We start from the raw sequence: 16,656 nt of genomic DNA on the forward strand, positions 1-16,656 counted from the left end.
ATTGCGCCAAACAGACTAATCTTGCCAAAAGCAATCGATGCCTCTATCGATAACATGCGCATGCACATGCCAACGTGCTATCGATATTTGGAAACTTGCGGCATTCACCACGAAATTCAATATCTAACAACGGTCGCTGTCTACTGCTTAATTAAATTATGTTTTTTTTTGCAATAAAAAAAATCAATAAAATACATTTTTCAATTCTAAGCAAATTTGTGGGTACTTTGACAATTTTCAGTTGCTGTCACAAAGTAACAAGCTCCTATTTCGATCGTCACTTATCGATAGTGTCATTGTTGCCATTCACAACGAAGTTTGGCGGTTAAATTCAAACTGAAATGTGGATAACGAAAGTAAAAATTCTTAAGCTTGCATTAAGTGAATGATTTATGTACTTAAAAGTTGGAACTGATTTAACAACAACAACAAAAATAAGATAAATAATAATAAAATTGTCACTTTCTTTCGGAATGTGACAAATACTTAATACTTGTATTTTTATTTGTACAATATTTGTCGTGCTTTGTGCGTATTTCTTGTGCTTTCGCCGCGATGCAATCAACGGAGATGCCACATTGATTACCTTGCCGCCGCTAAATGCAGCGTCATCGAGTTATAGTGAGAGAGAGAGAGAGACGCATAGTGGCAGGGGGTGGAGGAGGTGGAGAGATGGTCGGCCTAGGGTCGATTATGCAAGTGCCAAGTGCCCCAGCATAGAAAGTTCGTTAGGCGTAATAAACAATTCACGTCGTAAACTAGATTGTTTTTGTTTTTTTTTTTTGTTGTTTCTTCTGTTTGTTTCTGTTTCTATTGTTGCTGCTGCTGCTGCTGTTGTCGTTGTTGTTGTTGCGTGGATTACGCACGATTACTTTTAGTGGGTCAGCGGAGAAGCTCTAGACGCGAAGCTCCAGTGGATCATTAAAATCATTATCTACATTTTCACTTTTCGCTAAAACCAGAAATCAAAAATTGTTGTCACTCTTCCAAGCATTTATTGCTTTTAATTCCAGTTTTTGTATTTTGGGTTAAGAATTGTAATAAAATTTGTAAATTTCATAAATAGTGTAAACGGTTTTTTCCAAGTTTTCGTATTTTGGGTTATGAATTATAATAAAATTTATAAATTTCATAAAAAATGCAAAGTGGTTTTTCCCTTGCCTCCTTTTTAGATGGCATTTGTTTAATTGCATTATTAATCTACATTCTATATATTAATTAAATTTATAATATATAAAGTTTAATATTAGAAATTTAAGCAAAAACGGCTTTTCTAAAAACTAAATATTATAATAATTTAATATTAAGTTCACAACATTAAAGTCAAACATCGTTCTGCTAAATCTTAAAATGGAATTTAAAAAAAAAATTAAAATTCTTTAATATCTTAGATCGTCTATCAAATCTTCCCACAGCAAGTTCAGTTTGTTATATGAACCCAATCGGTCCAGAGTTTCCGGAAATTCCAACTCCAGACTTAAGTCCACCTCACATTTTTTTGTTGTTGCTGCATTGTTAACAAAGAAACTCTTCGCTGACTTGTTAAAGAAATTATTCTTATTTGGCTCTTAATGCGGTCAGTTTCACAAACTTGATGAGTTTGTTCATCATTAAATGAACACAGTAAAAACTCGCAATAACGAATGCAGAGTTATATAACAAATATGTAAGTATAGTATTAAATTTCGCAAAGCCTTTTTTTAAATTAGTTTTTAATCATAGCTTGCATTAACTCATGCACTGCACTAATTTTGTAGTATCCACTAATTTACCTAACCATGTGAACTCAGCTTGTAAGCAAGCAAACTATCTGAAACTTTGAATGAATGCTGCTACAGCTCTTAGTTAATGTATATATTAAAATCAGATTGATTAATAATTTTAACATAGTCATGGACAGATTATTAAAATATATATTTTCAGCTCGTCAACTATTAATAAAAAAAACTTGCATAAGCAGCTTAACAATTTAGTTGCAGTCGATTTAGGTTCGGATCTTAAAAGTATATCTTTAAGAAAAAAACTAGTTTAGTCTGATAATAAATTGTGGGTTTATTGCAACCGATTTTAGTTAAAAACTTTAAACTATATCTTTAGAAAAAATGTTTTCTGAACAAAAAAGTTGTAGAGTACTGACAGACGATTTTGATCTTAATTTGGAAACATAAACGTTTTTTCTTCGATTTTGTTTCGAGCAAAAATCTTGTAATGTAGTTCCATTCGATTTTGGTTTGGATCTTAGTACTATATCTTAAGAAAAATTGTTGTGCAAAATTGTTGTTGCCAGCAAGTTTTTTTTTAGAAAAAATTCTACTGCTGGGACAACAAAGTAGCCTTCTTTCAGACGATTTTGGTTTAGATCTTAGTAGTATATCGTCAAATAAAACTTTTTGTCTGATAACGAATTGTGGCTAATATATATTTAGAAACAGTTGTTTAATTTGTAAAGAAAAGATTTTCTCTTAGTTGCAGCCGATTTTTTTCGAACAAAAATGTTGTAATGTAGTTATAGACGATTTTAATTTGGATCTTAGTACTATATCTTAAGAAAAATGATAGTGCGAAATTGTTGTTGGCTGTCATTTTTTTATTTTAATTCTACTGCTGTGGCAAATAATTTTAACCTGCTTACAGACGATTTTGGTTCGAATCTAAATACATATCGTATGAAATATTGTTTTACATAATTAGTACAATGCTTGTCTTAAAAAAAATTGCCTTACAAAATTTGAGTTGCTGGAAATTTTCTTTAGAAAATATTTTATTACTTGTGTAAACAATTTGTAGCCTACTCACAGACGATTTTAGGTTGGGTTTAAATACTATATCTAAAGAAAAATTTTATACTTGGAATAGAAAGTTAAAGTTGTCACAAAAAATACAAAATTGTTAAGTTGTTAAAAGTTTCTAGAGTTGTGAGAGTTTACTGTGGTTCGAATCGGTTCACTGCAATGGGTGTTCACTGTACGCGCTGTCGTTCAGGGATTCTCTTGTCATCGTCATTGTCGCTGCAGTCGTCGTTGTCGTTATATCGTGTCGTCGATCTCATTCGCAAATTATCTTTGTTTGCGAAATTGTAATTGTTTTTCATGCACAATTCAAGCGCGCTTGTCAAGTGTGTTTTTTTTTGTTTTTTTTTTTTTTTTTTTTAATGGTTTTTCTGTTTACTTTTCGAGTGCTGCGTCGTCGCCCCAAGTGGGGCGTGTTCTTTGTGTTTTTTATGTTTTTGTTTTTTTTTTCTGCCCCAGTAGCTAAAAACATTGAACTATGCTGAGTCTGGAATCCGGTTACCAATTGCCTTCCCACTATTCCCCTCTTCCCCCTTTTCCACCTGCACTTCCTCACCCTTTAACTATCGTAGTTCGTTTGTCAGTAAATAAGTAGTTCGTTTTTTTTCTTCTGTTTTTCTTTTATTATTATTACTATTTGTTGGTGCTGCTTTTGTTGAAACAATAAAGCATAGTTAAATACCACACAAAAACTGTTCAATTAGCAGTTTTCCACTGCACAATGAAATTGTTTCTGAAAAACCGAAACAAAAACGAAAACAAACATCGTCTTACAATGGTTTCTGCTTGCCGGGTCTTTTAAAATTCGCTGTGAACATTCGCGGAGGTCATGTGAACCAGTTGAACAAACAAAAAAAAAAAACAAAAACAATGTCAAACAATTTGACACACACTGCAAAAATGGGGCGTGGCACTTGAAATAGGGCGTGGTCCGCACGTCAAACACTCGAGACCAGATTGAAAAAGTCGATTAAGTTGCTGAACTTCAGAGTCGAGAGACTTCTTTTTGGGTGTTTCTTAAAAATTCAGAACTAGTTTAAAGTCGAATTTTCAAAAGTTCAAAGTTTTCGAAATTTTTGTATTCATTTCAAATTATTTTCCGTCTGTCTGTCTGTCCGTTCTTAATCTTAGATCTCAGAGACTATAATATACACATATGTTTGTTTCAAATTTTTGTCACTCCCATTTCCGACCCTGGAAATCGATAAGAAATCGAATAAGAAGTGTAATTTTGATGCTAGAACCGATTTCTGGCAATCTGGTATATTTTGCACTTTCTAATTAAAATGGGGTACTGTATACCCTTCGGTATATTTTAGTATTTTTGTGGTATATTAATTTGACATATTTTAAAAACAATACCGCACTGCTTTAGAGTTATTAAAAATATATTGCGGGTATTTCACAGTCTGTAGCTTTCTTACCTGTTTTATTTTGAACAAATAATGAATCTTGAATCTCCCAATTAGAGCTATGAATATAGTATATATATATATATATATAGTATATATGTATATATATATGAAGCTAGAGCCACGATACATTTATATTTATTTATTCATGATGCCTGAAAATACAAAACAGTATTTAGTATGACAAAAAAAGATCTAATGCAATTGGCTCTTAGTTGCTTTGGTTGATAATCTGGTATATTTTGAGATCTATGGTATATTTTGAATGTATGACAATATAGATATACTAAATTTAGTCATTGTATAATATATATTTTATTAAAAATAGGTAGTGGGTATCTCACAGTCACAGAGCACATTCGACTGTAGATTTCTTACTTGTTTATTTTTACTTTAAATAGTGTCAGAGAATTACGCATATTGGTTTTTCATCTTCCTCTTCTTATACCCGCTACCCATAGGGTAGAAGGGTATTATAACTTTGTGCCGACAGGAAATGTATGTAACAGGTAGAAGGAGGCATCTCCGACCCTATAAAGTATATATATTCTTGATCAGCATCAACAGCCGAGACGATCTAGCCATGCCCGTCTGTCTGTCTGTCCGTCTGTCCGTATGAACACCTAGATCTCAGAGACTACAAAAGATAGAGCTATAATTTTTCTTCGACAGCATTTGTTATGTTTGCACGCAAATCAAGTTTGTTTCAAATGTTTACCACGCCCACTTCCGCCCCCGCAAAACAAAAAAATCGAATAACAAGAGTAATTTTTAAGCTACAGCTTTGGTGTATACAATATAATAACTATAGTATTTATGATTTCCGAAAATTTGGTTGCGATCAGATAAAAAATGTGGAAGTTATTACTTTTGTATGTATAAACCGCCTACTTACTAGGGGTCTTAGTTGCTTCGGCCGAAAATCTGGTATATTGAATGTTGTACTGTATCGATATACCAAACATACCGTTTGGTATATTTTTAGTATATTTGCATTTTTGGTATATTTTGAAAAAATACCGCAATATTTTACTTTTATTGAAAACGGGTAGCGGGTATCTCACAGTCGAGCACACTCGACTGTAGCTTTCTTACTTGTTTATTTTTACTTTAAATAGTGTCGGAGAATTACGCATATTGGTTTTTCATCTCTCTCTTTTTATATGCAACTACAATATTACGCATACTTCGCTACTCCATAAATCGCTTTCAACTATTCTACATATTTTGTTCTCATTATTTCTTTCCCTTCTCGCAATTTCAAATAAATGGAGTAAAGTACTTGCCCGGGTAATGCAGCTGCTTCCGTTGAGTCTATAATTATGCCAGGTGCCGGAGTTGGCCAATTAGCCAACAACACAACAACAACAAGAGAAAAAGAAGTGAAAGAAAAGCAAACTTTGATAGCTGTCTCCGCTTTAAGGATCCTGGGAACTTGACCAGCTTTTTGCGGCCACAGCTGAAGCTGAAGTTGAAGCTGAACATGAAGAGATGGAGATGGAGATGAAGAAGTGGGCAACATAATTACAGGTTAGGTTTAATCTAATGGCCCAACAAAACACCTACAAATCATAAAGGGAGGCACAGTCGACGCTCCTCCTGCTTCGTTCTTCATTGTGCGGCTAATGGAATTTTAACGTCAAATGTCGTTTCGCATCCCCTCCCCATCCACTTCTGTGCGTTAAATGTTGCTGACTGCTTGTCTCGGAATCCACATTGAATTAATGCAGGGGGAGAGAATTAAGGGAGATTGTGGCGCATGCTGCTAATGTGGCGCTTATTAGCGGGCGTGCAAAAGTTCACATCGCGTATACGCAGCGTTGTCGCTGTCGCTGTTACTGTTGCTGTTGCTGTCGTTGCCTAATCCAGTGGAAACATCATTTTGAGCACCTGTTTAATTGCGTTAATCGCCCGGCAGCAAACATTACCGACATCCCCCAGCATAGATAGCTTCAAGTACCTTATCACCACTGCAACCTACTGAACTTGCTCTCTCTTTCTCTCTCTCTCTCTCTTCCGCTCTCTCTCCGCTCCGAAGGGAAAGCGGAAATGCTACTCGCATTAGAATGTTAATTTGATGTCTCTGGCACACGCAGCTGGGGCACAAGCATCGACGTTTTGGGTCGTTAACCTTCAGTTTTTATGGCCATTTCACGACACGAAACAACGCAACGATAGTTAGAGCCAAGTCCTGCCAAATGACCGCTTGAAACTAGCTCACCTGCTGCACTCTTAAAGCTCAATTGCTAAGCTATTTATTTGCTAGTTTCCGTTCAAGAAAAGTGCATAAAATCTATGTATGAAGTTTTGGCAGCGCTGAACGAGGCATTTATAAAATAGAAAAAGTATTAAAAGATTTTTCAGAGTTGACAATTTGAAGATTTCTTAAAAAAGGAAGTTCTGTAGAATAAGAAGAGAGATTATAAAAGTAAGAAATTTTTTAGTTCTTGTTCTATTTGAAAAAAAAATAGAACAAAAACTATAAAATTTCTTACTTTTATAATTTAGAATGCAATTTGAAAGATTAATTAAGAAAAAGACAACAATTAGAGATATTGCTGACTATGAAAAAAAGAAAGTTGTATCATAGTTGAAGAGATATTTATAAAGTTGAACAAGAATAGATTTCTCAAAGTTGAGACACTTTAAAAAAACAAACATAATAATTTGAAAAATTCTTAAAAAAAACTAAAATTTGAAAAGTTGCAGAACCCATTCGAAGCTTTATTATTTATAAAATAGAATAGTTTGTTTTGATATATTTTGTCATCTCCACTTTTAAAGTAGAAAAGCAGGCTGAAAAATAAACGAATTGTAAGTGTAATACGCTCAAATCCAACTCAAGATATTATATAAAAACGAATAGACGAAAATTATTTTATGGCAGCTGAATAGTTTCAGAATATGAAAAAAGAAATACACGGCTGCTGATCCCACAATCAAATCATGCGACGACAATTGTCCAGACTTCCATTTAACTTGGGCTTACTTTGATGTCCTATCACCACGCCCACATCGTTAAAGTGGGCGGCAGCAACCACTGTGGCAGGCAGAAGGGAAAACAACCCCATGGAAAAGCGAAGGAATGTTGCAACCCAACAACAACATGAATAATGTTAAACATTTTTGGCAATTTACTTAAACTTATAAATATTTAATTCATTATTAATTGTATTTCTTTATACAAATTGTTAAATTGTTGCTTAACTTTATATAAATATCAAATGAAAATAGCTTAGATCTGTTTAATACAATTCGCGTTATAAAAATAAGCATAAACATTATTTCATACAATTGTTTTTTAAGTATTTTACATAATGTTTTTTGTTCTTTTTTCTAATTCATGTTAAATTTTACTTATTTTAAGCTAAGTATTCAGCGGAATTAAAGTCGTGAAACTTTAAATTTCTCTTAAGTTACGATTTGCATTTTTAATTGCTGATCAGACAAATCCATTAACTATTAAATCCATATTCTCGTTCAAATTAAAATATCATAATTTACAATTTTCATAATGTAGAAATTTGTCGCAGTTAAATATATAATTATATTTCAATATTTCACAATTCGAGCAAATGATAAATTTTTAATATTCTGATTAACTTTTAGACACAAATTCATTTTGTTTTCTAAACTTTTGAGTCCAAAATTTCATGATTTAATAAGCTTTCAATATTTTTTTATATTTACAATAAAGTTAAACCGAAAACAACACAAGTTTAATAAATAAAGTTATTCATTGTATATTTCACAATTCACAAAATTCAATTGAATTCATTTGAAATAATATTTATTGCTGATATATTTTTGGAGTTCAGTTCGTTTCTTTTTCTTATTTTTCCTTAGCAAAGTTTTTCCTATTGCAAGGTTCTTAATTCGTGTTGCATAATAAACATTTGAAATAAGAAAAATATTAAATTGCTTTCAATATTTAAGCTACACTTTTTTCTATTGCAAAGTTTTCAATTTGTAGGCACATAAGAAATAATATTTGAAATTAGAAAATTACAAATTTCTCAAAAAGTCCAAAAATAATAATAATGTGATTTTTTCTATTGCTTATCTTGAAATTCACTTGCATCATTATGTTTAATAGATGTTCTCCTATTTTCAATTTCTTAATTTAAAATGAAAGAAATTTATAAATTTTAAAGAACATAATCTGAGTATTGGCAAATTTTTCTATTGCTAATTTTGAAAGTTTTTTAATTATTATCTTTTTTCTATTCCATATTTTGAAAAGTAAGAAAAGTACTAATAACAAAGAACTAAAAGTTGGTTTTTTCTAGACACATAATCTGAATATTCGCAAATATTTTAAATTATAATATTACAATTTTCAAAGAACTCACTTGTTATTTTTACTCACTCACTTATTTTTTTACACATAATTTGAATATTTACAAATAAATTTTAGCCGCATTGTGAAATACACGAATATAAATATTTTCATGATACATTTTACAAAATGTGTACAAACATTGAATAACCTAAATGTCTAATTCTAGAAACAATCATGATAAGCGCTTACTTATATAGTAGCAAAATTTGTTATAACATTAATGCATAAAACAATCATAATTTGTTGGGCGAGGAATTGGGTTCCAATTGTAGTCGGGAATTGAAATCCCGAACTAGTTTTATTATTACATTTATTTTTAATAATGTTTTGCGAATTTCTTGGCAGCACCGCGCAACTTTCCAAGTCGTTCATATTTGGCAAATATGAAACGCAAACGCGAACGCAGCTCCTCCTGCATCACCAATGGGAAATGGGCAATGGCATAAGACCAATTCTTGAGCACCAATTGCGGTTCACAGTTGAGAGCACTGATCTCGGGAACGTAGCGCTCGGGGAAGATCGTTTCCTCGCGTTCGTCGGGCTGTTTGGACACCCGATGCGCGTTGTGGGCGAACATCACCTCCCTGTAGATGTCGGTCATGTGGCGATAATACTTCGTCGACAACGTGCAACGTCCGCTCGGATCGCTGATGCGCCACACGCGTTGCTCCTTCAGCATGTGCTGGAAACTCAAGCGGCATTCGGTGACTGCAAAAGTGTGTGTGTGTGTGTGGAGTTTTATTAGCGGGAATCTTTAATATCAACATATGTTACTTATGGACAATTCTCTGGTGAAAATGTCGCTTACGTCTAAAGTGAAATACAATATATCTCAAAACACTGAGTAAAGATAAATCTTACAGCTCTTGATTAGCATTTTAATTAGAAATGATTTTGATGCTCTTGATTAGCTAAGAATCTTATTGGAATTATTTGACTGTTTTAAGTTAATTGCAAAAATGAACGAATTCATACGCAAACCTATATATGGTATAAACGAATTTATAAATTTTAGCGTAAAATAGAGAAAAATTCTTAAAATCAATCTTTGTTCGATACAAAAGCTAATCCAGACATATAAGAACAAAATGTACTCATTTTTTAAATTGTTTCAGTTTATGATTCTTTCACTGTAAATAGCCAGAGAATAACCCATGTACATAACTAAATTATATTTCCATGATTAATAATTGATTTAAGTAATGTCATACAATAAGCAATAGATTTTGTGAGCAAAAAATTCAAGTCAACAAATATGAAAACTACAAATGTAACAAAGTAATATACCACAAAAATACTAAACATATACCAAGGGTTGTTTTTGGTATATTTATATAGTATTTTTTGGTATATGGTACATTCGAAAGTTAGAACAACATCGATATACAAAATATGGCCTTCACTATATTTTATTATTTTTGCGGTTAACTAATTTGGTATATTTTATTTTATTTACCGTACTGTTTTACTCTTTTTCAACTTTTTTACTTGCTTCAACTTATTTTTTTAATGCAATTTGTATAGCGAAAGAAGAATTTTCAAAAGTAATGCTATTTTGAATTTCGCAGCTCAAGTTTGTTCATCGAAAAAAGTGATGATCAAATGATATACTTTCATAGACAAACTTTGTATAGCCGCTACCTCTATGACTCTGACGCTTGAATGTAGTACCATAAAAAATATACCAAATATACCATCTGGCATATCTTTTAGCATTTTTTGTGGTATATTTGAAGAGCAATATCGCACAATCTGGCATATCTTTTAGTATGTTTGTGGTATATTTGAAAAGCAATATCGCACCATCTGGCATATCTTTTAGTATTTTTGTGGTATATTTGAAGAGCAATATCGCTCCGTTTCGCTTTCATTAAAAATGGGTTGCGGGTATCTCACACTCGACAGTAGCTTTCTTACTTGTTGTTTGCTTATTCAGTTAAGTTGTAGCATTATCTGCGAACTTACCTGACGACCTCATCTCCCTGGAGATACGTATCCAGGCGGCGCGTTTCTCGGCAGTGTTTGCAACGCTAAAGGCGCTGCGATGGCGACGCATTGATTCCGTCAACAGGAATCCATTGACGCTGGGCAATTGTCGATCGTCGTTGCCAATGAACTGAGCTAACTCGACAACCGGTTGCTTCGCATCTGCTCCATCAACTTCCATTGGCTTTGGCTGGTCTGCCACCACTTCCGCCGTCAGTTTCGGGCTCTGCTCCTCTGGCAGGTGAACAACGAGATCGGATTCGGTTTCCATTTCAGATTCCGTTTCCGACTCATTCTCTGCCTCGGACGGCACATTGATCGCCTCGTGCAATTCGCCAACGAGCAAACGTTTCGCCTCCTCCGTCTCCCAGGGCATGGGATCCGAGATGCTGGCCAGCGGTGGCATCTTGGGCCTGGCGGCGGAGCGTCGTCCATCGGCGTCGTCATCATCATCATCATCCTGGGGTTGCATCAATGCTTCGTACATGCTGCAACGTTTCACCTCCTCCATGAACTTGTTGTGCACAATATAATAGTAGGGATCGAGCGGATGGTAACGCACATTGACCAGGAACTTCAGTTGCTCCAGTGCATGCCACCAGTTTTGTGGCCAGGGATTCTCGATGCCCCGCTCTAGATCCTCCATGTAGGTCTTGAATGCAAACTTAAACATCGACCAAACATCCCGATGATTCACTTTGCACCCAAGAAGCGCAACAACGAACATCGTTCAAACATGAAATCCAATTAAATATCGCACACAAAATCGCTTCGATTTAACTTAAGAATTAACGCCAGATCTCATATTTTTGTAGCTTTTCTTCTCTATCTCATTTCAAAAAAAAAAAAAAAATATTACAAAAAAAAATGTTCTCTCAAAAAAAAAAAAAAAATTAACAATAAAAATTTTATTTCGTTACAAAAAAAATTAGTATATTAAAGAAAAGGGAAAACGGGATTCACTTCTAATCTTAGGTTAAAATGTTATATTCTTGTAAGCTATACAAACGGGGGAAAGTAATATAAAGAAAGGGAAACATTGCCTTTCTCTTTCTATCTCTCTCGCTCTAAAATTCGAAATTCATAACACTCATTCATACAGCAATTTTGGCAGAAAATAGTTAAACTTTGTTATAAGATTTCTTGCAGCAATTATTCTATTTAATCTATAACATATTAATTTGAAAATTGTTGTTCTAGCCTCTTTTTCTGGTTCTCTCTCTATCTTATTTTCTATCAAGCTTAGAAATAGCATTAAAATATCTAACACTTCACAGAACTTAACATTGTCATTTATTTGGAAAATTGTGAAACTTTTGTCGACGATTACTTCTGAAAAATATTCGAATATCATAATGATATATTAATTTCTAAATTTCTGCTGTTGCCTCACTCTCTCTCTCTCTCTCTCTCTATCACTCTATTAGCATAAGCATTAAAATTTCTAACCTTAAGATTGTCACATTAAAGTTAGTTTTAAACTTTGGACTCTTTTTGTTAAACTTTTGGACTCTTTTGAACTGTGGAAAATATTCTAATACAATTCTGATTTATTTATATCTAAATTGCAGTTCTCTATTGATCAAAAATAAAAATCCCAGCACTAATACGAACAATCTTTGATCTATTATAAAAGTAGCATAATCTGCACAGAATATAAAGCTGTTCTTTTTTTTTTAGGGAAACTAGTATTAAAATTAGTTGCACAAGTTATTTGAATCAAATCAAATTTACTAGATCTCCAACAAAGTCTAAACCTTTGCTGATTTACTAAATAATTCAAAACTCTACTCACTTTGTGGAAAATTCTCCTTTGCCTCGCGCCAAACATCGTGACGCTCCTGCTCGGTAAACTCACGAGGCGGACGCATCGAATTTGCCGATTCGCCGGGACGTGGACGACGAAGTTCCCAGTAGAGATGCTCGAAGCGCTTAAAATGTTGCATGAGAGCGGGCAATTCGTGTTTGTGCAGCATCCATTCGTATTTGCGTGCGATCTCATCGAATTTGCTGAACAGACGATGCGATTTCTCCCACACCTTGAGTGTGCTCTTAAACGGACGCATCAAGTCCACCATGGGCGCAATTTGTGGAAACAAATTGAGGTTGTGCGACAAAAATGTCCAAATGCCGCGACAAATATCATCTGCAAAAAGAGAAGAACGAAAATATCAGTCACAGAGCTCTATAATAATAACCTACTAAGCTTGAATTTCGTTGATCTTGTTAACTATTGCTTAAGTTCTTAAACAGATTCTTTTAGTCAGTTTCGCCTCTATATAATGTGACTGATAGTAAAATGTTATTTGAGTAATCGAAAATCCGCTGGGAAATCGTTATTAAGTATATTAAGAAGATATCTTCTAAACTTTTTAATAAAATTAGTCATTGGTTTTTATCTTCGCTAAGCACTGGTTGAAGAACATGCTGTGATTTGCGTCTTGACTACACAAAAAAAGATAAAGCATACGAATTTGAATTCAAATTTAGAGCCGGAATTTCAAGACAACCTTTTAAACTTGTGTGGTGTTTAAAATGCAGCGTTCGTTTGGATTACGAGTATATTGATTGATTTATAATGTTGTATAATTTATCTAAAAACCGTTGGAACATCGTTCTTAGGGAATTTAAGTATTTTAAGTGAGATTAGATTTTCTATAATTTTCAATGAAATTAACAAAATAATGTTTGAAAGCTGTCATTAGTTTTATTTTTTAATCAAAGCTAGTGAAACGTTAGCATAATGTTGATATATATTTAAAAGGAGGCATTGGTTTGTATCTTCGCTAAGTACTGGTCGATGTACACGCTATGGTTTGTGTCATGACTTAATAAAAACAACAAAGAAATAACTCGTTTATCATGCCAATTTGAATTGAAAATAAAAGCTATTGAAACACTAGCTGCCATTGATTAATTTATATATACTATATATATATACTAAGAAGATATCTTCTATACTTTTTAATAAAATTAGTCATTGGTTTTTATCTTCGCTAAGCACTGGTTGAAGCACATGCTATGGTTTGAGTTTCAACTTAACAAAAAGAGCAAGGTAATTAAAGAAATGTAAGCTTACCTGGGAGATGAAACTTCTTGGATAACTGCGACCAGAGATCGTTGATTTTGTTGGTCAAATGCGGCTCCTTGCTGTGCAGCTGTGGCACGGCCATCACTTCGCGTATGAAGAGCGCAGTGCGTGACATATTGAAGTTCGCCTGGATCGGCACATTGCTGCCCGTCACATGCAACATGCGTCCATTCGATGGGCAATCACGGAACTCCACACGCAACAATTGTGCAGCTGGTGTTGAATTTGCTGCTGAACTCGCAGAACTCGAAGAGGCAACGGAATTTGTGTTGGACTTGCTGTTGTGGTTGGTGTCAGTAATTTTTACCGGATTGTTGCTGATGGAACGTATGCTAATCGAATTGGCGCTGTTGGTGCGTATGCTGATGCTGCCGCTAGACGAACGTATGTCGAAAAAGTTCCCCGAGTTGTTGCGAGAGGCCAAAAAGTTGCTGATGGAGTTACTGCTGTTGCTGGAGTTGCTGTTTGTGTTGTTGTTGGTATTGTTGCTGGTGATGTTGTTGGTGATGTTGCTGGAGTTGATGCTGATGATGTTGCTGGTACTCTTGCTGGTGTTGTTGCTGGTGTTATTGTTGGTATTGTTGCTGGTGATGTTACTGGAGTTGATGCTGATGATGTTGCTGGTACTCTTGCTGGTGTTGTTGCTGGTGTTGTTGTTCGTGTTGTTGCTGCTATTCTCTGCTGTGTTGCGCTGCACTGTGGCAATGGTTAATGTTGTGCCAATCGGAATTACAGTTTTCTTTGCTGTTGATGTTGCTGTTGCACTCGAAGTGGATGTTGCTGCTGCTGCTACTGCTGTTGCTGATTCGTTACTCATTGCTGTCACTGTTGTTGATCCAATCGTTGCTGTTGGCCACATTCGGCTGCTGGGCATAGGCACCTTGTCATTGCGCACCGTCAGCGATTTGGGTGATTTTTTAGACAAATAAGTTACAATGCCAGGCTCATTAATGTTGTTGCTGTCGCTGCTGTTCAATTTGTTGTTGTCACTGCTCGCGTTGCTGTCGCCACTCGAGTTGCTGTTGTTCGCCTTGTCGCTGCCAGGCGGAAAGAGACTGCTGTTGGGCACAACTGAGATAATGGAAGTGCTGGGAGGAGCAACTGCAACTGCAACCGCTTCGCTTGTTGCCGGCGGCAACACGCTAATGTCGGCCTCGATGCGCGGCAGCACAAAGCTCGTTGTGGAGCTGCAATTGGAGCTAATGCTATGATTGCTGTTCTCATTGCTGCAGCCATTATCACTGCCGCAAGTCGATGTGGTTGCTGTTGACGTCTTACTGCTCATGGGATACACAATGGCCAGGGGCAATGGTGGCACAGGTTCACCCGCAGCCAATCCCTTGGGGCCATCATCGTTCTCCGTCGCCAGTTCGTCGCTCATAGCCTCTGGCAGCCTCTGCAACGGTGGCGATGAAGATCGATGGGCACGTTTGCGACCGGGACGCGCTTGTCGTGTGAATTGCTGTTTGTACATCGCTGAAATGATGTTCTCGAAGAACCATTTGTCCTGCAGCTGATATCCCACCTTGCGCATCTCGGACAGCTCACGGTAGAAGTGCCGCAACCCCAGCCACGTCACTTCGCAACGCTGATGACTCGCATTCTGCACTTGAGCCGCAACGCTTAGCCAGAGCTCTTCGTAACGCGGCGGCTTCTCTTCGCTGTGCTGATAATCCTCCACCATTTGGATGAGTTCGGGCACCATATAGAGCACTTGGATCAGACACATGACGCTGCGAAAATGCTCGATGGGATCGTGCCATGCAGTCCGCAAATACAGCGACAATTTGCAAACGCTGCCCGTCTGCTCGGGCACATGGGGCTCGAGGAATTCCAAAAGTTCGCTGAGACGCGAACGTGTTGTCGTGTTGTTGTTGTTGTGATGCTGCAGCAATTCCCATTCGTAGCGGATTTGCAATTGCAGCCAACTCTTCATCAGTTTGGTGGCCTTTTCGTGCAGCTCATTCGAGATGGCGCCCCAAATGAGACCGCGATGCCGATGATTCCCATACGCGGCATGCCGCACATCATACAGCTGCGGATAAGCACGCACAGCATCGATCAGACGCAACTGTTCTGCGTTCAGTTTATAGTACTCAATGGCCACCTTGTCCACATCGATAATAATCGCAGGTTGTGGCGCCACAATGACGAGGTCGTCATCATCATCATCATCGTTGTCGTTAGCGTTGCTGACGTTGCTCGTCTGTTGATGCTCTGGCGTCTGACGTTGCAGCGGCATCCTGGCCACGTGGGGATACAGGAAAAGCAGCTGCTCCTCATGCAGCAGCGAGGCGTAACGTTTGCCAACGCGATGGTGACGACGACGTCGCTGCAAATGACGCTGATAGCGATGCCGCAACTCGGCCCAAAGGCTCATGCAATTGCTCGACTCTTTGCCCACTTTGTTGGCAATCAGTTGCCACAACAGCTCCTTGTATGCATCATCCTTGAAGCGCAGATGTCGACTGTTATACAGCGCCGGTTGTTCACTCACGAGCTGGATGAGCAAACGTTCCGTTTCAAAGGCCGCAGCATTCTTTAATGCACAATGCGCCGGCTTGGGCTTGGACTTGGGTTTGTCGTTTGTTGTGCCGGGTTCGCTTTTAATGCTGCTCAAATCGCTTGCAACCTCCATCAAGAGCTCAGGCGGCGGCTTCACATCTACAAAAGTAACGTGTATGTGAGAGATTTATACGGTACTTAATCACTGCACTCACCTGGCAACTCCAGCATCATCTCGCCACAACAAAATACTAGATGATCGGAGTTGTCTACGTTTCCCCAATTTGAAGTTTTGCTCAATTTAACATATTTGCTGCTGTTCGCACTTTCCACACAGCGCACTTATTTGTTGAATTCTATCTATTTTTAATTGCTAATTAATGCATTTTGTTTATTGTTTTGCTGATATCCTATTGCTTAATTGTGTCGCGCTTGTTGAACAAACTTCGTTCACCAGAATCTTAGAGCTGCACAAAATATCGTAGAAACCGATTATTGAAATGACAAATATCGATGTATTTGCTACTGCAA

General features: G+C 36.3%; 1 protein-coding gene across 2 annotated transcripts; it reads right to left on the minus strand.

Annotated features, from left to right (window-relative positions):
• Window positions 1-8,579: 8,579 nt before the first annotated feature.
• On the minus strand, window positions 8,580-16,592 carry LOC117573714 (probable serine/threonine-protein kinase DDB_G0278665). Of its 2 annotated transcripts, XM_034257087.2 has the most exons (5): window positions 16,341-16,592; window positions 13,609-16,284; window positions 12,325-12,675; window positions 10,509-11,225; window positions 8,580-9,251 (listed from the first exon to the last, which is right to left on the minus strand). In XM_034257087.2, the coding sequence occupies exons 1-5, from the start codon at window positions 16,357-16,359 to the stop codon at window positions 8,860-8,862; spliced, it is 4,155 nt and encodes a 1,384-aa protein (XP_034112978.1). In that variant the 5' UTR covers window positions 16,360-16,592; the 3' UTR covers window positions 8,580-8,859. The 2 variants fall into 2 exon arrangements, with proteins under 2 accessions (XP_034112978.1, XP_034112991.1); XM_034257100.2 differs by lacking the exons at window positions 8,580-9,251; window positions 10,509-11,225 and adding an exon at window positions 11,250-11,354.
• Window positions 16,593-16,656: the final 64 nt, after the last annotated feature.

The sequence above is a fragment of the Drosophila albomicans genome, chromosome X, assembly GCF_009650485.2.
Source record: "Drosophila albomicans strain 15112-1751.03 chromosome X, ASM965048v2, whole genome shotgun sequence".
In the NCBI taxonomy this organism is placed as follows: domain Eukaryota; kingdom Metazoa; phylum Arthropoda; class Insecta; order Diptera; family Drosophilidae; genus Drosophila; species Drosophila albomicans.

Excerpts from the sequence above, each read along its gene's own strand:
- LOC117573714 (XM_034257087.2), bottom strand. Across the intron at positions 11,226-12,324 it reads AAAGGAGAATTTTCCACAAA|TGAATCATCGGGATGTTTGG; the intron begins GTGAGTAGAGTT and ends TTGGGTGCAAAG. Across the intron at positions 9,252-10,508 it reads CAGGGAGATGAGGTCGTCAG|TCACCGAATGCCGCTTGAGT; the intron begins GTAAGTTCGCAG and ends ACACTTTTGCAG.